The sequence below is a fragment of the Homalodisca vitripennis genome, chromosome 5 (genome assembly GCF_021130785.1).
Source record: "Homalodisca vitripennis isolate AUS2020 chromosome 5, UT_GWSS_2.1, whole genome shotgun sequence".
NCBI lineage: Eukaryota > Metazoa > Arthropoda > Insecta > Hemiptera > Cicadellidae > Homalodisca > Homalodisca vitripennis.
Genome location: NC_060211.1, coordinates 163066353 through 163092985, shown reverse-complemented (window position 1 = coordinate 163092985; position 26633 = coordinate 163066353). Strand labels below are relative to the sequence as shown.

Here is a 26633-nt window from a genome sequence, read left to right as displayed (position 1 = left end):
ATAAAAAAGGACCATTCCTATATATGCAAATTGTTATTTTACACATTTCGCATTGTAAACCAAAATTAATACTTTTAAACTCACACTTTTATTAATTTCCCAATAAATCTTAGGTCAGTCTTATATGCGGTAGGAAAAATAATCTATATTACGGTCCTATTTCACAAAATGATCCGGTTAGTTTTCCATAAATGTTTTTGTGGACTCTTAAAAGCGATAATTTGAAAGGGCTGACACGTATAATTAATTACAATCAATCTAAAATTGTCTTGGTATTCACTAACAATTAAAATTTAAACTAAAGCTTAGAACGGCTACTATTGAGCAATGTTTTCTGCTAAGACGCATTATACTACTTTCTTAGAGTTCTAGGGATTAGTGAATGTTTATTTTGATAGTGAGTTTGACAAAAACTAAATTTTTATTTTTATTTTCAAAACAATAAGAAAATTGTATGCATTCGTGCGTATTACCTTTTTTATACAGTATTGTTAGGTTCTCATAGACGAATATACAGTTACAAGTAGTTTAATTAACAAACAAATCAAAGCAAAGAGAAAGAAATAAACTTTCTCTTCTACGTGCAGTCCATAGTCCATACAGACATAGAGTAAACAGTAAATACTTCTACCCCAATCCAAACGAACACTGAACGACAACACACGATTGTTTTAGGAGTAATACTAACCTAACCTTGTATTCTAAAGTGTTGGATTTTGTAGTGTTGTCGAATCGATCTAACTCGTGTTTAATAATTTCAAGTGTGGTAATAAGTTTAAAGGGTTCTCAAGTTCTGCGATAAAGGTACTGTACTTTATTCTACAAGTATTTGACTTAGCGTAGGCTTGTATTACAATGTTATGGGGAGCCGGTCACTTTTGAGCTCTCATGTTAATTACATACTAACTTACTAAGGCTTTATGCAGTAGCTAGCTGTAAGGTAGCAATAGTTATATTGATGTGACTAATATTTACACTGTGTTAAGAACATCAATGTTTGCCTTAAAAATCAAATCAAACTCCATAATGCAATAAATAAAGATTAACATTTTTGAATTTAATGTTTACAAAAATTATCAACCTATTTTTATAAATCTGCTAGTATAAATCTCTATACTGGCCATAAATCACTGTATCATACAACATTTCAGCTTGATAGTTTTTTAGAACATTTTACCTGAACATAAAAAACTCAATTATCGGGAACTAGTGTCACAGAGAAGGACGCCTCTCTGTCCTCATCTTTTATTTGTTATTAGGCTGTATAATATAAGTAGGTAAATAGATACGTTGTTATAAATATAAAAAATTAATGAGCGCTTACTTGATCTGAGTTTTAATTTAGGTACTATCTCGAAATTTTTTCTCTTTGGTATCAATTTACAAAATCGTGACCATGGAAAGGTATGTTAATTTTTTTTTTCCTGAAAACTACAATTTTTCCTGAAAACAATAGTGAAGAAAAAATTCGTCGGCAACGAAAATCAAGGGAGTTACGATTTTTTGAAATCCTTTGAAAACTCTGTTTTTGACAGTACCTCTGGCAATTTTACTGAAATGATGACGTTAATCCTGTCAACGATGCCTGCCCGCTGCGCAGTGCTGCGCACTGCTTGCTCTTTTAGAAAAAAAATTAACTCGAGCTTGCAAAAGTCGAATCCCAGATCACGTGATGCCCCTGATCCTTAACCCTCCAAGTGTTGTTCGACAAAATTTTGTCGGTTATTTTCCATTCTTAATGCAATAATGGCCGAAAGGCATCAATATAATACAATGATATACTTTCCCCCCAGTTTATATGCACCTGTGATAATAATACTTGGCTATAAATGCCCAACCCATGAAAAAAACTCCATTTTTCATGGTCACGGTATTGTAAATAAATACCTTCTCTTTTTTTTCATCCGATGTGCGGGTTGGTGCCACTGAAGCCTGCACTGATGGCCAGTGGCATTTCCGATCAGTACTTTCCTGACCTCAAATCAATATAATGTAGAGTCTAAATCATACTAGTCTAATTGTAGTAAATAATATACCTAGCCTATAATGATCAATGACAATGATAATGTTTATAAAGTTTGAGGCTAATAAATAATCTGATTTTATCTATGCATATTGGAGTAGCTTACAATAATTGTGTAATGAAATACACAAACATGGCTTCATGGCTTTTTGAGTGCAAAGGGTTATTGAAATGTTGTTTTAATTGTATTAGGATGGATGCAGATTTGTATGATGAGTTTGGAAATTACATTGGGCCGGAGCTAGAGTCTGATGAAGAAGACGACGATGATGATATTGTAGAAAGGGAGCCAGAGCAGCGTGATTATGATGTAAGTAAAAAAGTTTTAGTTTTATTATTTGTTATATTCTCCATTTGTGTTGAATAATATCATCTATGTGAATAGTACATTTTAAGGAATTGTTATAGGTAAAGTGGGCCAACTTTGCACGGATCCACAAAAATGCCCTAACACCTAAACACGAGAAATACTTACTAATTTATTCTAGTGTAATTACTTACTACTGTAATGTATTCCACATCAAAAATACATTACATTTTAAAAGAAATAATTTAAATTAAAACCAAAATACCCAGGTATTCTAAAATTTTCATAAAAATTCAATATTATGTTATTGTGGAATTTGTGTTTTTTAGGAAGTTCAAATTCCTCGTCATAAGATTTTATTGTTTATTGTGGTTATTATGGTCCCTTTATTGAGCTGCATTTGTAAGCAGTTTGTATGCACTTAGAACAATAAAAGACAAATAAGATTATACGAATGTAATATTCCAGGACGACGGTGTTGACGATGGGGTGGAGGATATGGAGGTTGCGCCCATGTCTGTGGTCCTTCATGAAGACAAGCGATATTATCCAGCTGCGCTAGAAGTGTTTGGGCCAGACGTAGAAACAATAGTTCAAGAAGAAGACACACAAGCTCTTACAGTCCCTCTTGTAGCTCCTATTAAGAAAAAGAAGTTCCAGTTAAAAGAACAAGATTTGCCAGAGACAGTTTACAATATGGAGTAAGTACTTTACTCTTTGCTTTAACCCTTTTCGGCCAGTGTTCGACGTATCAGATATCTTGAAAAACGCATTTTATAAATTTAAATATTATGAGATTCTTATTATACAATAATAACATACTAATAATAATGAACTGAACATTTAAGTTCAGTGACATTTCTTGTTTTGGCATCACTGACCACTGGACAGCTGGGTCCAAACCATAAGTAGTAGGAGGGCGGGATGGCAGGAGTCTGTTGTCAAGTAGGCTTACAGTATCATGTAATTTGGCTGGGGTAAGTGTAGAAAAAAGATTTTTGTGCCAAATTTGCGATAAGGAAATATTTTCCTTGTGCTCTGTCATTTATACATGATGAACTTTATATTTTTTTATCAAGTATTTTTAGTTTTTCATTCACATTTACACATAAATATGTTATTTTAATGCCAAGTTTGTTTAGAAATTTACTGTGTTTTTGTATAGTATAGCTATTGTTTACAATTTTTTGCATAAATATTTTTTTTTATGAATAAAAAATTATGTTTTGTTGAAATACTATTCATATTTTTATACGTATTTGAAACTGTATTTCCCACATTTAAACATTATTCCCATATATATACAAAGTTTTTTATGTTTTACTTAATAAAAAATAGAAGGAAGTATAAATATCATTATTGTTTCCAATAAAAACAAATTAGCCTTAATTAATTAGTTAAAATGCAATTATTGAAAGAAACATTATAATTGATTTATAAAAATGTCTCTTTTGGGGCAGTGTTACTGTGTTTAGACGGAAACTATGGATTTTACATTGAAAGTCAGCTAAATAGAAAGGTTCAATACTCAATAAGCACATTCAAACCATGTTTTGATACAACTATAAACTAACCTTTTTGTATAGATTCTTGGCTGACATGATGGATACACCACATCTGATCCGTAATGTAGCCCTGGTGGGACATTTGCACCACGGCAAGACAACACTTGTGGACTGCCTGATCCGGCAGACACATCCGGGATTCCGGGAGCCAACAGAGGAACGCAATCTGCGCTATACAGACACTCTATTCACCGAGCAGGAGCGGGGAGTGAGCATCAAAGCCACTCCGGTCACATTGCTGCTGCCTGACATCAAAGCCAAGTCTCACCTGCTCAACATATTTGATACACCTGGTACGTAGTTTAACAATATAACACTTTACAAATATAAAAAAGTGATAAAACAATCACAACTACAAATTTCAACTGATGAAATGGTTTATATCCTTTCATAATATAAATTGAGTCTTTTTTTTCCATTATCCAGTGAATTTAATTAGGTACATTCATATTTAGACTAATTAATGTGACTTTTTGCCCATTCGTTTCAGGTCATGTGAACTTCTCGGACGAGGTGACTGCAGCAATGCGTATGTCAGACGGAGTGGTGGTGTTTGTGGACGCAGCTGAAGGTGTGATGCTAAACACTGAACGACTGATAAAACACGCAGTCCAGGAGAAGCTGGCCATCACTGTGTGCATCAACAAGATAGACCGTCTCATGCTGGAGTTGAAGCTACCGCCTCAAGACGCGTACTACAAGATCAGACACATTGTCGACGAAGTGAACGGACTGCTCAGGTTATAAACGCTATTTGTATGTGGTTTTAGTTTATATAACTCGCTGATGTTCTCTTTCCAGTTCATACTTGAAACAAGAATAACCATTTCATTACATCACTGTCACTACATAAAAACAGTAAGTTTATGCACTAGTATACAGAATTTACTGTATAACATGGGTCATATTTTGGTAAAATTTTATGTGGTACATAACTTAACTGAAGGCTATTAACCCATTGTGGATCGTATTGGTTTGGCGCGCGGGCACAAATTAATTTACGGCAGTGGCCGCATGAACAGCAATGGTGCGCCACATCGTATCGCTCGCTATTGTATACTAGAAAATTCAGCTGTGAAGGTATTCGTTCAGATGGAACATTAGCCTACTGGGGTATCCATGATGTAGGAACGATAACACGCGAGCAATGTTCCGGGGTGGCAGGGATGATGTCTGAATCATAGTCTAAATAAAGCGGCTCTGGCGAAGCGATTACAACATCCGGGCCATTGTCTAGACTAAACCCGCCAATATGAACGTCTGCATCGATTAGTTGTGTCACTAACCTCAAAAGTATTATAATAACAACTGAGGAAAACACCCAATCAGAAGCGCTAAAAAGCAGAAAGTAAACTCATATGAATGATTTTTCAACTTCGACATACAACTGCGATCTGTAGGATATTTATAAAACTTTTGAAAACTCTAAACGTAGACCGTTGTTAAACACTCTTAGTTGACAAGTGAAGACGATCGCCAGATCTGTCAGACACTAATAGAACTATTTGGAGGGAAACTTAAAAGCAGATCGCTTTTGCGACCTGAGCTCGTCATCGTCCCGTTAGGCCTGGCCGTTGCGTGACGAGCCCAGCTCGTCAGTGATCCGCAATGGGTTAATAAATTTTCCAAAAACTAGTTTTAAGCGATGTGGTTTTAACATATTTCATTTTAAACTCAAATCGCAGCATACGGATATGTCCGTACCATCAAAATTGTAGTAAATGTGGCATACAAAATATCTGTAATGTCCTATTTAGTTCATTTTGTACATTGCAATTCACGACAATGCTGGAAATGTGTAGGAAAGTGAATATGTATTAATTAATGACTGTCGGGAAGCAAATTGGATTGCATGTCACATGAAAAATCAGTAAAAAACCAGTGCTAACAGGATTTTGGGCATTCTCCATTGTTGTATGTTACAAAAGGTATATAACGATGGCAAATTTCCTAAGTCCTGTAATTCTTTCAAACCTTCCAATAACAAACTAAACAAAGAAAAAAACCCAAATGCTATCAAAACTTTTTGTTATGATGCGACATGCTGCATATGAATATAATCGAGTTACTCACCCATGTGCAAAACTGGTAGGGCTTTAAAAAAAAAGAATTCCAAGAAATTCAAAATAAATTTAACTTGGCAAAAACAGAATTGTTAAAAATCTCTAAATGGAAGCTAAATGAACCGAGACAAAATGTTTCTCTGCACTTAAGCACTTTATGAATTGATACTGTGTTATTTAAAGTACTGTTAATAACAATAAAATACAGTATTTTGTTATATAAAGACAATAATGTTCTCTTATAAATGATGACATTTTTACTTATTTCATTACTGATGGCTTTCGGAAGTTATAATAAATATATAGACGAGTTTTATATTATATATTATATTGATAAATTAATTGTAGTATAGCAAAGGAAAGAGTTTTCCAATTGGTTCCCAGTGAATTTGAATTTTAAAAGTGACCAATTCCTGTCTCATGTATAATTTTTAATGTAGTATGGCTGCTAATGTTTCTATTAATTAGTTAGTTAGTATTATTCCGTAGTTAGTATAGTAATTCATGGATTCCGGTGTTGCGAGCCCCGATAAAATTTTCTAGAATACCCGGTCGAAGTGTGGGTCTGATGATAAGGTTACACAAAGTTAATAATCTTAAATCTTACTTGAAGCTTTCTGAAAACAATGATGCGTATATTGAGTTATATATTGTTTGGAATGTTGGTGGTATATAATAGTTTCACAAAAAGCTTGAAACTAGAAAAGTTGTTTATGACAATTTAATACAGTGAACACAACCAGTTAGAGGTTTGGTAGTAGTGATTATTTGTAACATTGTTATGATCATGTTAACAGTTTGTACTCGGATGAGGAAACAGCTCATGTGGTCTCCCCTCTGCTGGGCAATGTTTGTTTTGCCTCTGCTCAGTACGCAGTCTGCTTCACATTGCGCTCATTCGCCAACCTCTACGCTCAACATTACCCAGGAGTCAATGTGAAAGAGTTTGCTCGACGCTTGTGGGGAGACATATATTTTAATAGTAAAACGTGAGTAAGCTACTAAACGTAATAATTTTACTATTTTCCTTGTAGGAGGTCTGATAAGTTCTATTCATTCATGCATTACATTCGTTTAGATATTGCGTTAATATTTACAATACTAAGGCTTGAAAATATGCAGAATGGAATGGTCTCATTTTAGTCCTAAATGTACAAAGATACCTTAAGTCACTTGGTGAGGTTATTTTCAATAGTAATATAAAAATGTGGTATCAAGAAACTACATGAATGCAATGCTTAATTATTCAGTTATCTTTATAGCTGTTTATTACTTTTAATAAAACCTCAATATATATTTTACTCTATTTTATAAAATTACGAGTATATTTGATATTTTAATTCTGCTATGTTTAGTTAGTATTTACTACTGATGTAAGTTAATCTAAAAACGAAGGGATATACTGGGAGTTACTTAAAAATAAAAGGCATTATTTATGTATTCATCATGTTTATGAATAAAATTACAAAAATATAAAACTAATACTTATCATTCAAAATAATCAGGAATAGACTAAAGTAGGAGTTAAAATATTAAATCTATGTGTGTAATTGCTTAAGTAACAATAATCTAACTGGAGGTATTTTTTACAGACGCAAATTCAGCAAGAAACCACCACACGGCAGCGCACAACGTAGCTTTGTCGAGTTTATCCTGGAGCCCTTGTACAAATTGTTCGCTCAGGTGGTGGGTGACGTGGATTCTACCCTCCCGGCTGCCTTGGACGAGCTGGGCATTCATCTGACACGCGAGGAGATGAAGATAAACATCCGCCCTCTCTTGCGTCTTGTATGTGGGCGATTCGTCAACGATTTCAGTGGTGAGTTACTACTACTTGGACATGCAATACGTTTGTTGTTCTGTGTAAATTGTAGATTAACCTCATCAACATTTACAGATAGTTGTCATGCATAAATAAAAATGTACATAATTCAATTTTATAACAAATATGATTATACTGACTGTTAAATATTTTTTGAACCACTTCTTTAGTATGTATTAAGGTATATTAAAACATACTTTTGCAGCTTTAAATTCCACTGTAGTAAAACCAAGAGTTTTACCCCCATAAGAACAATATTACATTTCAAATACTTTTAGGCCCTTACTTTTTATGAGAGGTCTCATTTTAAAGATGTAATTAATAACTATCTAAACGCTTCTCAATTTTTGTGTGAAATGTTTACATTTGAATATTTAAACAATAAAGTACAAAAAAATGTGTTATACAATATTTAACCAATAATATTTTAATTATTGTAAGTATTACTAAGATTTATATGACAGGAACGGTGTTATTACATTGTGTTTAATAATTTTACAGGTTTCGTGGACATGTGTATACAACATATTCCATCCCCGGCAGACAGTGCCCGAGCCAAAGTTGAGCATATTTATTCAGGTCCGACGGACTCAAACCTGGCTCAAGACATGTTGAACTGTGATCCAGAAGTGAGTGTTAAATTATTTCAATCTCCTAACTATTGTATAATCTTTAATAAGCAGAATTAAAATTAGATTGTTTTAGTTCCCTGAATGTGCAAAGCTGTGCCACTTGCACACTTAATGTATTCAAATTGTATCACTAGAATGAGTAAAGCCATTGTGTTCCTATGAAAAAATAAATACATAATAAGTCATTTACTTTTACATAAATAAACCAAATTTCATAAATAATTGATTGGAGTATTATTATATAGGCATATCTATAATAATAAGAGAGAAAAAGAAAATTCTCAGTTATTTATAATTGATCGTAAAAATGAGGTCTAAACATTTTGCCTTATTATAAGCAGCTTTTTATAATTAAGAAAAAATAGGTAATTTTTGGTTCTTACATCCAATTAGAGAAGTATTCTAAAAATTAACCACCGTTTGTTTACAGTGCTGGTAGTGGAAAGGGTAGTGCTCTCTTTCACAGTCTAGTGTTAGTTAGGTTGTACGAGTGCTTGTTCATTTTCTATAGCTTTGCAAAATGTGGGCTGGGATTGAGTTTCCACCAAATGCGATGTGCATGCTGTAATTAGGGGTTTTTTTACAGCAAACTGAATTATTAGGTTTTTTTACAGCATACAATATTTTGTGGCAGCTATTCTTAGTAATATTTGTGCCATTTATGGGCCAAACTTTATGGGTGAAGGCATACCCTTGTATGTGAATGGGTTTGTTCGTTTTAAAAGTGAATGATCAAACATCCACAGCGAAGAAAAAGTGGAAGGGCGTCAGTGGTGGTTGATGAATTTATTGACAAGATTAACAAAACAGTTTGAGAAATTGATGTTTCACAATTATTGAGCTGGTTGGTCTCTTTACATAGGGATGAACTCAAAGACACTGTCACTGGCTGGCAAACGCGCTGAGTGCAAAATTTGTTGAAGAAGGCATTCCTAAGGTAGTCAAAAGATATGATAGGTTCTTAAATCTTAATCGCAATTATGTAGTAAAATAGTGGAAATATGTAGTTTTCAAATGTATGTATAAAATGTTTATCTCATTGGGTGTTTTTTAAAACCAAACGTTAGTTATTTTTGTTAGCTGTGAAGATGTTGAAACAGCCGTTATTTTGAGAGTAATTAAATTATTTTTTTAGCAGCTTTAGGTTTTATAGTAGTACGTTAGGTTATAGAAACAACCCATAGTTCAACAATTTTTACCAGAGTGCACCATGCCTTAAACTCAACTAAAAATACTGTACAGATTAACAAGGTGTGATAGAACAATGTTCCCAGATACTTATTCACTTGTTTTTGTGTTTATTATCAATTTCCAAACTAGTTGATTCCAAAATATTCATATAACTTGTATGTTTTACAGTGGCTGATATAAAAACTTTCATTAAATTGGTATTGTTGAACTTGTGCACATTATGACATTTTGGTTTGTAACTTAGTAAAATCATAAAAATTAAAACTAACTGGACAATGTTTATAGAAATTAGGCCTATTTCAAAGTATACATAAAATAGCTATCAACATTTTTTTATTTTGTTAAAATAATTACATTATATATTTGTGGTGTCTTATTTTATAAGTTTTTTGTAGATATCAATAAATAAACGTAGCACAACTAAAAATGAAATAACTTGTTTGTTTCTGATGAGAAAATAAACGGATAATGCAGGCAAACTACATAATTTGTAATGTAGGATTTCCAAAATTATTGTAAATTTTAACCCTTTGTGGATGGACGAAAATCAGCAAAATATCTTTTAGAAGGTTTTTAGGCTCAGAACTGGATTTTTTGGACATTCATTAGCGGATATATCCGTGTCTGCCCATGAAGATTTAATTATGTCAAACTTAAGTTTTAATAAATTACAAACAACTTGTTTTAGGGTCGCCTGATGGTACATAGCACAAAGATGTATCCCACTGACGACTGTACCTTCTTCCAAGTATGTGGCCGCGTGATGAGTGGAACACTGCACGCTGGACAAGAGGTCAGAGTTCTGGGCGAGAACTACACACTGGCAGACGAAGAGGACTCCAGGATACTGACTGTCGGCAGACTCTGGATATACGAGGCGAGGTAAACATTGCTTCATTATCACAAGGCTCTTATGTTGAACAGTGAAGTTGATGGAGTACGCAAATAAAAGTATTTGTTGTAGTAGAAAATTGTTTAAATTTAACAGACCTTGGAAAGTACTTAGGGTTGTATTACAACCGTATTACAGAGTGTAACATATACAGTAGGATGTCAACAAGTTGAAGTAATTGGGGCTGAACCTTTTCCGGATTATTGAATCATCTGTATTGTCAAAATAAATCTGCAAAAAGACGTTTTTGACTTAAAAATCTCATTATTTGTCTGCCATAATTCACTTGGTTTGTGGGAAGTGGAGGGTATGAATACTTGGGAAATTAAACACTTGACAGTAATTGTAACCATATCATCCACAGAACAGAATGAATTGGCAACCCCTTCTCATCGATTGACTTTTTTAAACCCTCACTATGCAAGAATTATGTTTTATAGCTCAGTACCAAAAAAGTATTAAATTAGAAATTTCTCACCTTAATTTCAAAAGTAAACGATTCTAACAATACTAGATAGATAAAATTGTTTGAATTAATAGGACTGAAAGCCAGAGATTGTTACTAGTTGGTAGGAAAATCAGCAGACACCTTGAAATCTATCTTCTACAGTCCACTGATTGATATAGTCTAATTAACAAATTATTGTAGTTTCTTTAGTAATATGTTGCTTGCAGTACTGTATTTACGTAAGAGCATTTCCTAAAGTCTGCTGCATATATTGTAGATGGTAGGGGTATGCAAAATTTTGATTTCCAAAGTGTGATTTTGTCCTATTTTTTGTACGAAAAAGCATATATAACAATTTGTAAAACAAACAAATTAACAAACTATAAACAAACATAACAAAAAATATTATCATACATTTGCGTACAGTTGTATACACCTCATTCGGTTTGTTTACCGGAATCGAATTTGGATATCTGAATTTATGATGCTTTACTGTATGTTATAAAATTGGTTCCTTTAGTCTACTTAGTCTTTTATTAATTGTTTTATAAAAAGTTCTGTATAATGACAGTTTTATAAAAATTAATATCATGCCTGACCAGTACAAAGTGTCTGTTATTGAAAACATTACCATTATTGTATTTTGTATGAGTGTGTCCCATGTATAGTTCCTTAGCCCATTGGCATCATTTTATACACAAGAGGCTGATATCTCTGTTGTCGTTCTGCTGCAGATACAAAGTGGAAGTGAACCGTGTGCCAGCCGGCAACTGGGTGTTGATCGAAGGTATTGATCAGCCGATAGTGAAGACATCGACAATCACTGATTTGATCACTACAGAAGATATCTATATCTTCAAACCTCTCAAGTTTAACACACAGTCTGTCATAAAAATAGCAGGTAAGACATACGGTTTTCTCTGCACTATTTGGATAGCTTGATAAGATTATTGTTCTCCCACCATAAGGTGTTTCTGAATATTTCGAATGTAGAATTTTAAAATAGTGATTTCTGTAATGTATTGCGCATTAGATGTATATTTGAGAATGAAGATTAAATCATGTGTAAGAATTTCTCAATTAGTAACAGGGGCGCTCTTCCATATTATGAGACTTTTTCAATAGTTGATATGCATTGCAAAATGTATACTCTCCATTCAAACATCCATTGAAACTTTGGAAAAGTTTGGTTATATATTAGTTATTATAAATTATAGTGAAAAACTAAAGAGTGTTTTGAATTATCAGGCCAATTACAATAATATTTGTTCTTACGTATTTTTTAATATATTGTAGGATTTCCAGATAGCAGGCGTATGGTTTTAAGTTGTATACAACATTGCAAGAATCTGAATATGATAAGAACCACTGTTCTTAATAGATTCAGACTAAACCTGGTATAGAGGCAATATCTGTATGTAGCTTGGTAGAATTTGTCTTATTTTTGCAAAAATGTTATCTCTGATATTTTATCACTTATTTTTTGTCTGATATTATTTGTACATATTTTTCGTTAACTTTTGAAGTTTCAAGACAGTGGTAGTTAAAAGTTATAGAAGTATACAATTGAACCATTATAAGTGAATAGGTTTAAACATGATTTTGAATTAATTGTAACTAAATAAAGTCCACATTCTTACAAAGTAATTTATATTCTTATAACAATTTTTGTCTTGTAAGGTTTCAAAATTATGGAGTTTCTAAATGTTAGCCACATGTGAAATCTACCTTTCTTGTGACTGACCCGGAAAAGATATTTTATTTTGTGTCTGATTAAACATTAAAATATATTTATAATGTATTCTAGTGAAATAAAGTAAATCTATGATTTTATTAGATTGATATTGAAATAGAAAATGATTTTTATTGTTGGTAATAATGGAGTTTTCAAAACTAACAGAAGTAATCATTATCAATAACAGCACAAAATCAATTAGTTTTGTGCATTAATGAGATTCACAATAGCATAAAGAATAATTTACCTTGAAATTATTAAAAATTCCACTTAGTGTAAAATGTTAATTCAAAAACACAAAGATTGAAAATAATTTATACTTTTGTTTGTATTACAAAAATATGTATTAATTGCAACTTTTTAAGGACCACTCATTACTTATAAACAATCAAAGTACAGATGTTTTTGAATGAATCTGATCTTAATTTAAATTTGGGGATTTTAATTATTAATTTGCTCATTGAAAACCTGTACCTAAGCTTGAGGTTGAAGCAGAGTTATATTAGAAATACAAATTTAAATGTAACCTTAAAACAACCATTAAGTTGAGAGATAATTAATAAGACAATGCTGTGCCTTGTAGTGGAACCAGTAAACCCGAGTGAGTTGCCGAAGATGTTGGATGGCCTACGGAAGGTTAACAAGTCATATCCGCTGCTGGCGACCAGAGTGGAGGAGTCCGGGGAGCATGTGGTGCTAGGCACCGGCGAGCTGTATCTAGACTGTGTCATGCATGATCTGCGCAAGATGTACTCTGAGATTGGTGAGTTAGTTAATCAAGCTTGACTACTTCTATACAACGTTAGTTATTCTACATTGCTCATATTTTTGTAATGAGAGACATGTACTCTTTCCTATTTCGTAATGCAGAAACCTACTCTTTGTTGTGCTATAATTTATTTTCAGCCCCAAAATGCTACATTTTAAAATTTATTCATAACTTGAGTTCAGTTGCGCCTATTAGACTATTTTTGAATTACCTTTTGGCAAATGAGATTTTGGATCTAGTAAGATTAAAATCCAAAATATCTCAAAGAATATGTTTGTAAAAAAAATAGAACTAATTAAAGTACATTTGATTTGTTCCAACGAGAATTACATCAATCTGTGGATATTCTACCAATCTCTTTGAACCTGCCTTATCACCGTTTACGCTAAAGACCAATGTCCAGGTATGGCTTCTGTTGTTGGAGCAACATCAGCTTGTCATATCGAGTAACAATCTTCGGTGAGAAAGGTTTAATGACTTTAAAACATGTAATGACTGGATGCTAGGCGATCAATCTGATTGTCTTCAACAGAAATGATAATCAGACTGACAATCAGTTTCTATCAGGCTATGAACCACACGTTCAATGTCTTTTTTCATCATCCTGTTAATCAGCTAGTAAGTAATAAGTTTTAGTTAAGTCTTCCTGGTATTTTGCTATGTACAAATATAATACACTGCAACGAAATGTTACTCTCCCTTATTCAATATTTCGGTATATATAAAAACAATAACAATATTTGTTTTCTCTAAATGTGATACAATTTTCTATAATTTTATCTTAGTTTATGAAAAAACATAAATAACTAAGAAACACAATAGCAGTGCAAAAAGTTGTAAACACCCACAAAAAAAATCTAGGTGTTCTTGTTACTTTTTTTAGTTTTGAAGAATAAATATTGTTGTTAATTTCAATTAAAGGCATGGGCTGCATTTTAAAACATTGTTTACTGAATACTTCATCAAAACATAAAACAGTGTTGTATAAAGCTCAAAAACAAAAATTACCTGTATTTAGCTATTTAAGTGATCATTAGGTAAACATTTTATTTATATTTACCTTCCAATTGGGTATTCACATGGCCCACAACACAATGTCAATTCAGTTGTCAGTATTTTTCATTATCTTACATTTGATGAGTTGATTTGTTGAATTGATGAGATTTGACAAAAACCTCAAACCTTCATTTGTTGTTGTTGCTCACTTAGGTCCATTGTACAGTCTCCTATTCCAAGCTCTTTAAGCTAATTATATTTTTTGTTTTTGACAATCTGATACATTGTCTAAGTTTTGGTATAAATGTTGTAGTGTTAGTTGAACAGTATTTAACTGAAGAAGAGAATATACCTTTCTTAAAAGACATATCCTTAATGTATATTACCACAAACATAAATATAGTTATTGATGTGGACTGTGATTGGTGTAATGATTTCTTTGGCCTCATATGTAAATTACAGTAATGTAATTGTATATTAAAAATGTAACTTGTATTACAGACATCAAAGTGGCAGATCCAGTGGTGGCATTCTGTGAGACTGTTGTGGAAACATCCTCTCTCAAATGTTTCGCTGAGACTCCTAATAAACGTAATAAGATTACAATGATTGCTGAACCGTTGGAAAAAGGACTGGCTGAAGATATTGAAAACCAAGTGGTTCACATTTCGTGGAATAAGTAAGCCGTTTTCACTTTCATAGTAGGTGATAAGTTTTGTACTTACAAGTCAATATTATTAACAATTTACAAGTACCCAGCTAAAATAGTACCACTGTTAACTAAATCGGTTTTTAAAACCAGAAAACCTACAAATTTAAAATATCTTTCAGTAATGCATAATGTATAAATTGGGAACATATTTAGTCTGCTTTATTAATTAAAGTACAATACTTTAAATTATTTTAGTGCCCATTGTAACTTATATCTGTGTTTTTTTGTGTCTTAAAATAAAAATATTAAGTACAGAGTACATTAGTCAAGTACATATTTGTAAATGTGCAATCAAATCTTGACATTTGAGAGTAATCACAATAAAAAAAATCACATTTATCATCCAGTCTATTTTGGTTTGAAAGAAACATATAAGTTAGAGTAGATTCTAAAATTGCTTGGTTTACAGTGGCTCAAGAATAATATCTTCCCAGTCATCTCTCTTAAATTCTAATGCCATGCTTACTTCTTTTTACACTTTTGAGAGCCCTTTTTATTAAATTATTTATTTACCTCTATATGCCAAAACTTTAAACCTAATGGAGTTATGTATATGTAGTAAATATGATAGATTCACAAACTTTGTGTAAACATTTTAACATATCAGTGGGATATTTTACTGTTAGTCATAGCGTTTTTCCGGACTTTTTTATTCGCTGAATTTTTCAGTAATAATGGCAAAAAAACTCTAATTGGTTTTTTCACGTCAAAGTATAACGTGAAAGGTATCTAGACTTTGTAGTTTTGCACAAAAACAATGATTTCATATTTTTTCTCGTTGCTGTGTACTCCAAGGGGTACCTAAAAAAATTAAGCAATATTGCGCCCGATGGGGTACACGATAGTCTGAGGTATTTATTTAAGTGCAGGATCAAATTTACAAACCTCCAAGACAGGAAAACAATAAGAACGCAATAATAAAATGCATAGCAACGTGTACCCCATTGAGCGCATGACACACTACAAAATCCCGATCAGGTACTTGTCGTTGTGAACGTGTTAAAGAGGTTAAAATATGTGATTTTGGCCAAGCAGCTTTAAAAAAATTACATTTTGCTGGTTGGTAACAATTATTTAATTGTACATATTGTTTTAGATTTAATATACAATTATTATAAAATTAAAATTTATTTAAGATAAAATATCATAAAATCTAAGCAAAGATAAAATATAAGCCACTTTTAAATGGTGATTATTTTTTACAGAAAGAGGTTGGGAGAGTTCTTTCAAACTAAGTATGACTGGGATTTACTCGCTGCTCGTTCTATCTGGGCGTTCGGACCTGACGTGACTGGGCCCAACATCCTGGTTGATGACACCCTACCATCTGAGGTGGACAAGGCCCTGCTGGGCTCTGTGAAAGACTCAATAGTCCAGGTAATATTGTGTGTTCAGATGTCAGAAGTATAACATAGCTATGGTGGGAAGGGTTGATTCAATATGAATGTTGAGTTTAGCTCCAGTTCACCTTCCTCTTAGTGCAGCGTCTGGGATGTAACACTGTCAAAAGACTTGACTCTGGAGTCAGAGATTTAAAATTGTTGGTGTTCACCTATATTACGTAGTTTATGTGTCTCTGATGTTGAAACAACGTAAGAGTTCATATTGAGCTTCTTTGTGACCGGCTAGGGGTATCTTCTAATTTATTGTACATCCAAAGTTTTGGACATTTAGAAAAAAAATATATATATATAATATGTACTCAAATTGTAAAATTTTTACATTGCAATATTCAGAAAGAACCGTTTTATCTTATAGGTTCGTTAAAAGAATTTTATGTAGTCAATAGTAACATGTGTGCATTGATATGTGTATATAAAGTAGGCTTAATATAAAAACACAATAATTCTGTAAAAGTCATTGAAATTATTTCTGTATGTATTAACTTGAATTGTTATGTATGTGTTCATTATGAAATCGTATTTTAGTGTAAATTACTATAGATGTCTTGAGAATTGATTTTATTATCGTTATTTCATAGTAAATTAAAAGTTAAAATAAATTTATGATTAAAAACAATTATAATAAGTAAATATAATTTTTAGTACATTAGTGTACAGAGCAGTATATTACATCCATAATAAAAAATGTAATGGAAATTACATCATAAATCAATTTAAAAAAAAATTTTACTGAAGCATTGCAAATTTGGCCCCAGGATACCATGGGAGATACCATGTATCAGAAGGCCGGGTGTTCTTTGACATGCATGTCAAATATTAATCAGGGGTGATAGGGTTTAATTAGATAAATAAAACCTTATGTTAGTTATCTACATGGCATTAAAAAGAACACCTTCACTGCAACAAGAGTCATGTACTGACTTTAGGACAGTTGGGTTAGCGAGAGGTGCGTCCACTGCAGTCAAAGTGTTTGCTCTCGTGTCATAAAATGTAATCCCTGCTATGTTTATAGTTAATTTAAATTGTTGATTTTTCATGATAAATCTACAAAATAATCCCTGCCATGGCTGGATGACATGCTATTAAATTATGTTGACATTGTTCAGAACTACTAATAAATTGCTTTTTTTTTTCATATTAGCAGTTTTCATATGATAAATAGTGAAATCATAGATAGGAAGATTTAATGACACAAAAATATTTGTATTGTATCATTTATAAATATAGATGAGCCGCTTTGAAAGTGATCTGATAAGTGAACATTGGGTTGAGGGGGTGAGTGAGAGAGAGATGTGGTGAAGAAGAAGAAGCATGGACTCACTTCCCCCTCCACATTCCTTACCAACCACACTCCTCAGTTGCCACTTTACCCCCATAGAGTATGTCTTACATAACGGCTGTTTTTTTTTAAAAAGTAAGCTATAATAATAACAACAGCTGTTAACAATAAACATTTGTTAAAATACTTCTTAATTATACTAGCATATTAAATAGATGCAGTAGACTATTTTTAACATAAATAATAATATTTGCTATTCCATAACAACTAGAATAAAAAACATAGCGGGAAAGCACTCGGTTCCCACTTGTGTCTTGTAAAGGAAATATATCGAGCAGTGAAAGGGGGTGGCTGTAGGCGTGGTCTAGCTCCTGCCCCTCCCTCCACCTATACACATGAAATATTCGCGCAGGTCGCTTTCAAAGCAGCTCATCTATAATTACAAGATGAACCTAACTTTGTATATCATACTTGATTCTTGGTACTCGATTTATAGGTTTCCTAATTGATGATAAAATTATGTAGTTACTTACATTCTATCGATTGATGTTTGTCACAGGGATTTCAGTGGGGCACAAGAGAGGGCCCATTGTGTGAAGAACCCATACGGAATGTCAAGTTCAAGATCCTGGATGCAGTCATTGCTCAAGAGCCATTGCACAGGGGAGGAGGTTAGATACTTAGTTATTCATGAACTAAGTATTATACTTAAAGTCTATGTGTTAATAATTGAAGGAAACAGGATTTTTCCGGACATTTGCCATCGTTAAGTGAAACAAGAAAACAGTAACACTACGTTTCGAGATCTGGTTGTGATTCCTGACTCAGGCGTGCCACAACGCTTTAGTAAGATTTGTTTATTTTAACCTAGTTTGTAATTATGTATTAGGTTAGTTCTTTACCTGAAGAAGAGATCAGATTGCAGATCTCGAAACGTAGTGTTACTGTTTTCTTGTTTCACTTAAACGATGGCAAATGTCCGGAAAAATCCTGTTTCCTTCACAATCCTTCCATCGTCAAAAATAACCTTCAAACAAAGAATTGTTAATAATTCTTATTAATGTGCTAATTGTATCAATACACTGATGCTGTCCAGAAATTAACTTATCTTTTACAATTTTTAAAATATAAGGAACTAAATTTTATTATATCTTTCTTCTAGACACATTCAAGTACTTACCATTTTATTGATTGATTTTAATTACCCATAATAATGGAAGTTTATCATCATTGTTGCGATATTAATGTGTCACAAAACTTGAAGATTTTGTATCACAATATCAAGCAATAAACTACTGGGGATTCAGGGAAAATCAAGAGAAAGTTCTGTTATTGTGGAACAGTGGTTTTCACAAATTTTTATATTTCATTGTATCATCAGTCTTTCAAAATGCTCAATAAACTGTTTCAGACCTAATTGTTTGAACTTAATGTACCATAGCTCAGTCCTTCACATTTTCTTTATATCTAACAGGACAGAGATGACTAGTAGAGAAATGAACTACAGCTAGAGGTTTGACACAGACAATAAAATAAAATTTTCTTCCAATACATAAAGGTGTTCCTCAGGGATCAGTGTTGGTTCTGATTATTTTTATATATTTCACAAATAGCTTTTTAAAAAATCCGGGAAATACATGTTCATACTTTATGTATGCAGATGATACCACATTGTTACTCCAAGGTAACAACGAGTATGACTTAGCTGTAAACATTTATATGTGCTGAACATGGCCTACCAGTGCAGCCATGGCAACGATCTTGTCGTAAATCCAGATAAAACCAAATAGAAAAGATTGCACTAGAAAGATGAACAACTGAAGTCCCTAGCAATTGCAAATGTACAAATGGTAACACATGCCAGCTTCTTAGCTTAATATTAGAAAAACAATTATCTAAACCTCACACCTTGACAACTTATGTAAAAGTCTGAACACCAGTTTTTTTTTTTTTTTTTTTTTTTTTTTTTTTTTTTTTTTTTTTTTTTTTTTTTGTAGTGAGGTAAATCCATTGATCATCACTAATAGGGTTGATATATACACACCCATTAACTTTGCATAAGTATCTGGACATTCTTATTATTTACTCATATATTAAAACAGGAATTTCATATACGGTAAAATGTTGAAGTTTTGCAACAAAACCTAAATCCATTTAAATTTATCAATTTTTGTTGCAGGTCAAATCATTCCGACGGCAAGGCGAGTGGCTTACTCAGCATTCCTGATGGCCACTCCTAGACTCATGGAGCCGTACTTGTTTGTGGAGGTGCAAGCTCCAGCTGACTGTGTGTCTGCTGTCTACACTGTACTAGCCAAGCGCAGGTAGTGTCTCTTACTTTATCATCAATTCTACTGTATCTCAAGTGGATCTGAACTGCAGTCAATGTGATGCACACCCAGTTAGGCATTTATTTCAATACACACACTAACACAGCCTACATGAGTCATACACCACTGGTATTACAGAGTTGCTGATGTTTTGTGATGTGATAGTATATTTCATACAGCTGAGGACCATTTGACAGTGAGTTAGAATCGTGTTATTTAAATTTCATTTTTCATTGTTTCAAAATTTCTAATTACCTGAATTGTAAATAATATGAAATTTTCAATATTTTTTCAGAAACAATTAAGACACAAAAATTATTATATACATCTGAAAACTGTAACTTTTCTCTATTTTTCCCATGCAGTTTCCTAACAAATTCAAGTACAAGTCATATGTTTGTAAGTCTTTGAAATACCTTTTGCATAAAAATCTACCTACCGCCTTTGAATGCAGCAAACCTATCACTGCGTTTTATGCTCTTCATCATTTGCAAATTGTTGAGATGCAAGCCACTGCTTCATGATCGAGAACAGGTGAAAGCCGCTAGAGAGCAGCAAGTCCTGGCTGTAGGGGGGATGATCAGAAATATCCCATTTGAACTTGGTCGAAAGTTTTTGTTCATTTGTTCTTTGAGCTTTGTGAGCGCAAGCATTGCCATGGCACCCAACAAGCACAAATCTTATGGCTTCTCTGTCACTATTTTGTTTAACCCTTTGTGCGCCGCCGCTCCCGTGCGCCGTCATTCGCTAGACCGCCAGACGTTTGAGCACCGCCACGGCAAAATCACCCGTTTTTGCATGGTCACATATTAAATTACATAACTTTCGTAAATTTTGAGCTAGCCTTTTAGTTTTGGTTTTGTGTTTGAGGGGAAGAGATGTACTTTCAGTTGATGTAATAAATTACAGTTTTATTATTTTTTTTTACATTTGTTTAGTAGTATGTATGCCTGTCGTAATTAAAAAAAATAAATAATCTTAAGTTTGAGGTCCAAAAACACACTGAATAAGTAACTTGGGCTCAAATAACGTTTTTTAACCTAAAAGTACGTATTGTTTTGAGCATATACTAAAAGTTACAAATATATTCCACAGAAATTGCATAAAATAATGTAATTTAACCCTTTCCGGGCCAGGCGGCAATATATTGCCGCCTTGATATTCGTAATTTTCTTTAAAAGATACGACATCAAATGATTAAAGTTTTATGTTTTTTTATTCCCTGGTATATTTGTAGATATTTAATATGAATATAATTTTTATTTTGGAGGTCTATGCATTTTTATTTCGTAATTGTCACGTGACATTATCAGGTGACTCGATCTATTGTTGTTAATTCTTTATGCTTTAGTGCAATCGTACCATTGTATGCTGGATTCTTCTTCATTATTTTATTTTGTGGTTGTAAATATTAGTAGTGTTACCTGCTTAGATATTGTGTGTAGTAGTTACAATGACTGACAATTTGCGATCTCACGGGAGTGAAATTGTAAGTAGCATATTTGTAAATAGAAAAAGTGTAAATAAATTTCAAATAAAATTGTGTAAATATTTCTTGGTAAACAGTGTTTTTAACTGTATTGAAACTGCTTATGGATCCTACAATCATCTGTTTACCGGTACATCCGTAATGTGAATATTTATTTTAAGTTTCTTGCAGTTAAGAGTCAGTTGCTTTATCACTTGTTGCGAAGTACAATTATGCGTATTTATACAAAATGTGTTATAAAAAATTTATTTATGAGAGAAATAACACAAAATTTTGTATGGTTGTTCCTTTATAAATGTACAATATAATAACATAGCTTTCTACAGTAAAATTATTTTTCCTTTTTTAGTTATTTACGAAAAAAATTAAAAAATTAAATTTTTTTTATGTAATCCATTAAAACATTATTTTTTTTAAATTTTAAATTACTTAAAACTACATCTTTATATTTTTTTGTTGATAGTATATATCTATACGAGTAATTTGGTGCAACTTTTAGGTCATTCTCTAATGTTTATGAAAAGTTATAAATTTTAATCTAAGAGACTGCAAAATCGCCAATTTTAGCCTGGCACTTTTGACTAGTCACAAGGGGATAGATATGTGAAAAAATTTTGCAACATCTCATATTTGGTCCTGGCCCTGAAAGGGTTAAGTAAAATTCAAAAAATTTCAAAAATTCCGCTGTAGGATGAAGATACACTTGTTACTATAGAAACAAGTAAATATCAATATTTTATAGTTGAAATGAAGCAGAGCAATACAATTCAAAGTTGATATAAATATATTTAATATATATTATGTTTAAACTATAAGGACAAAGACGTAAAGTTCACAGAGCCACTATAATGGCCCGCGGCGCTCAAGGTACCGCATACGGCGAGCCACTATAGTGGCCCGCGGCGCTCAAGGTACCGCATACAGCGAGCCACTATAGTGGCTCACAGCGGTCAAAGGGTTAAAGGACTGAGAAATATCAATGAAATGATCGAAAAGTTCCAAAATTGTGAAACAACGGCTCTTGCAAACTTTTTCATTTGTTTTGTTAATTAGATCATCACTGACAAGTGAAGGGCTATCTTTTCTTTCTTCATCGTGAATGTTATTCCTTCCATTTTTAAAAGTTGCACTGATCATTTTAAACCATATTTTTGTGTTTTTTCCCACAGTATCTCGAATGTGGTGAAGTGAATCCAAAATTCAACTGTTCCTAATTTGATGCCACAGTCTTTAACAATTTACTTTTCAGTTATACTAGAGTGTTCATTCAGTGTAATGACCTATCTCCTCTTCCTAGGTGTCATATCCAACACAAACAAATGCACTTCACAAACACTGTACACAATAAACTAATAAAAAGATGATTAATACCTTATCATAACCTCAAAAATATGTGAGACTTATAAAAACAAGTTGTCTAGCAGTTGATTTAATATGAACATCAGGTGATTTAGAGGATGGAAAGCAGTGATGGCAATGGATGGAATAAGATTTCCAGTCAAAAGCTAAATATACCTTTTGTTCACATTATTTGCACAATAATATATTTCTAGGGAAAAAATGTATATACACATACTGGATTGTAATAAATATGTCCTACTGTATCACCCAAAAATGTCCTGCTATAGGTTAAGATAGAGATTAGATAAATATAACGTCTAGAAATTAGCTTCACTATCTCCAATTAAGTTGTTTTGAGACTTGAGTAAGTGACGAATAAGTAACGTAACATTATTTGATATTTCCAAGATATCCAATGTTGATAGTGCTTAGGCTTTCATACACTTAAAATATTTTATTTTGAAAACTTTAATTTGTCAGATGGTTAACAAACATGATGGAATTTTTGTTACAGAGGACACGTAACTCAAGACGCTCCAGTTCCTGGCTCTCCTCTCTACACCATCAAGGCTTTCATTCCTGCCATTGACTCTTTTGGATTTGAAACAGACCTGAGGACCCACACCCAGGGTCAAGCTTTCTGCCTTTCTGTGTTTCACCACTGGCAGGTTTGTATCGTTTATATTTTCTTGTGCTTAATTTCTTTTATAAAATGAATAATATTTGAAAAGATTATAGTATTTAATATATTTTGGATTGACTTAAACTTAATCTATATGTGGTAATAATTAAGATTGTTGTATTATGAGTTACAAAATTTTACTGTCAGGAAGCCATAACTTTTCATAAATGTTAATTACTTGTTACTTAGTGTTTAAATTTAATTTAAATTGTTGTATATTGTTTTTGGCAGTATTTTTTATGTATTTCCAAATAAATTACTGTTTGGCAAATGCAAAAATTTGATGCAACCAATTTTAAGAGTACCGCATTTGGAGTTTTGAGAATTTGTGGAGAAAATTTTACACAGTGAAAATCACACAGTTCTGTTGGAACTGTATCTTTATTCCAGTCAGCTGGACAGTCAAAATAAGCCTTCCCCCTAATGAAATATATTCATGCCGTTTGTGTACTAATTTATTGTCTTTTAGAAAGGTGTATTACAATTATCATTCAGTCTTTAAGTATCCAATGTAAAAGACTGTTCTTTTTGTCACTGGAAACAATAAGAATTCGTACAGAGCCAAATCAAGTGATAACTAAACAGTATAACTTCATAACACGTAGAGCAACATATAATGTAAATTGTCATAGTAAAGATGAATATTGGAGACCTTTTTGTGTAATTGTTTTTTTTAATTGAGAAACATTTAGTTCACAAGAGATTATGCACTTTTTCATGTGATAAAGTTTCATTTTCCCCAAATAGATTGTTCCTGGTGATCCTCTGGACAAGAGTATCATCATCAGGCCTCTGGAACCTCAGCCCGCAACTCACTTGGCACGAGAGTTCATGATCAAGACTCGGCGCAGGAAAGGGCTCAGTGAAGATGTATCCATTAACAAGTTCTTCGATGACCCTATGTTGTTGGAGCTTGCTAGGCAAGACGTGATGCTCAACTACCCGCTGTAATATGTTGAGTGTGCACCAGTCATTGTAAATAATTTAAACTTAAGTAAATTTTATATTAAAGATTTGAGAAGTTTTATTACTACCTTTGAACAACCATCTTTTAGATTTTGGAAAAGAAAGCAAGCTTTAAATACAGCTTGTGACAAATCAAGAGTCCATTTAAAAAAAAATAACAGTCCTGAAGCCAATAATGCGACTTTCTAGAAAAGTGAAACCTCAGAACAAGCTCAGTGCGAAGATAAGTCCAGCTCAGGTCATTTTCACGATATGTAAAAACTTGCCAGAATTGTTAATGAAAAAATATAATATAATTTTTTTTTTAAAATAGTAGGGGTGTTAGTGGAATGCAAACATATACCTTAAATTAAGAAGGGCCATTCAAAACAAGTACCTTGGATTACTGACTTCTAGTAGCAATTTTGAAATGCTTCCCCTCACTAACCACACACCTGCAAGAATATAAATGGGGCATTTTCAAACATCCAGCCTACAGCCCAGGCCTGGCTCCGAGTGATTATCATCTCTTCATGCACCTAAGTAGCTTCGAGTGATTATCAACTCTTCATGCACCTAAGTAGCTTAACTTTCAGTGTTTCGATGACGAACTCAAAGATGCAATCACTGGCTGGCTAAAGCCGCAGGCGGCAGAATTTTTCTAAGAAGAAATTTCTAAGTTCATCAAAAGATGATAAATCTTTATAGTAATTTTGTAGAAAACAGAGGAAATATGTACTTTTTAAATGTATACAGTAAAATATATTTATCTGATTAGGTAATTTTTTTAAAAACCAAACCTTGGTTACTTTTGAAATAGCTGTCGTATTCTCCATACATATTTAACAAGCATGGTCTTTCTTCTTGATTTACACCAAAATCTCGATTAACTGAAAGGTGATTAACAAATTTCCCAATTAGCCTAATTGATTCTGAACAACAAAAGTTATTTTTTCATATTTCACATACATATATAAAATGTAGTATAAAACAAAGCTCCATAATATCATGGATATGCAGACGTAGGTTATGCTCAACACACATTTTTGCTATAAAAGACGAATTTGTGTACTGTTCCATACTAATCAAATGTTCATACAATCAATGCACACCAGGTGCTCATCTATTAACCCTTTGCACGCCAGCCTATTTTCCAAAAGTACTACCCAGAAACGCCAAGGGCATTTTCAGCAGTTTTGCAAGCTTTCACAAAATGTATCATAACTTTTTTATTTTTGAACAGATATTGATGATTTTCTTTACCATTATTTTGCTTATGAAAAGCCCTTGTTCAGTTGGTAAATTGTAGTTGCATAAAAGTAATTTAAACTTATAAAAAAATAAAAAAATTTATAAAAATAAATTAAAATTTTCAAAAAAGTGTTTTTTTTAGCACAAATAAGTGGTTTCAAAAATATTTTTTGCTGATTTCCTGTTATATCCTAGTCAACTATATCTACCCCTTAACCTAATTACAAAATTTCAAAAGCCTATCTTATATAGAAGTCCAGTTGTGATTTTTTTTACTAAATGTGACACGGGCACAGTTTTTTGTAAGTTGCATGGACGTTGTATGTAATGTTACACTATATTCACAAATCAATATTTTACACTATACTAAAATAAATCGTACTTTGGGATTATACCGACTACACTAGTTATGAAGAACACAACAATATCAATTTATAGATACAAAACATGATACAACGAAAAAACAACTCTTTAATTACAAAATTACAAAGATTATCAATTGTTAATGCGGTCATGTGTTTGCTAACTAAGAAGCAAGGGTGAACTGGACTTCTTATTAATTAGTAGGGAGGTGAGTAAACAAAACAACAATAGAAAACAAACTGCTGTTTTTTCATCGTTTATCTTGCCATAGAGTCAGCACAAGTTATATTTTATGAGAAATGACATGTAGCTAAAGAATATAAATATATGTATATGATAAAGGGGGATGTAAAAATGTTTGTCCATCTATCTGTCTACAGGACATTTCGAAAATT

General features: G+C 32.5%; 1 protein-coding gene across 2 annotated transcripts; it reads left to right on the top strand.

Moving 5' to 3' along the window:
- Window positions 1-631: 631 nt before the first annotated feature.
- On the top strand, window positions 632-24692 carry LOC124363085 (116 kDa U5 small nuclear ribonucleoprotein component). Of its 2 annotated transcripts, none has more exons than XM_046818185.1 (17): window positions 632-804; window positions 2216-2333; window positions 2799-3031; window positions 3917-4188; window positions 4386-4635; window positions 6756-6947; window positions 7551-7777; window positions 8282-8409; window positions 10292-10485; window positions 11678-11844; window positions 13262-13441; window positions 14945-15122; window positions 16361-16532; window positions 18397-18508; window positions 20017-20161; window positions 23512-23665; window positions 24427-24692. In XM_046818185.1, the coding sequence occupies exons 2-17, from the start codon at window positions 2217-2219 to the stop codon at window positions 24628-24630; spliced, it is 2925 nt and encodes a 974-aa protein (XP_046674141.1). In that variant the 5' UTR covers window positions 632-804; window position 2216; the 3' UTR covers window positions 24631-24692. The 2 variants fall into 2 exon arrangements, with proteins under 2 accessions (XP_046674141.1, XP_046674142.1); XM_046818186.1 differs by having other exon boundaries at window positions 2213-2333.
- The last annotated feature ends 1941 nt before the right edge of the window (window positions 24693-26633 follow it).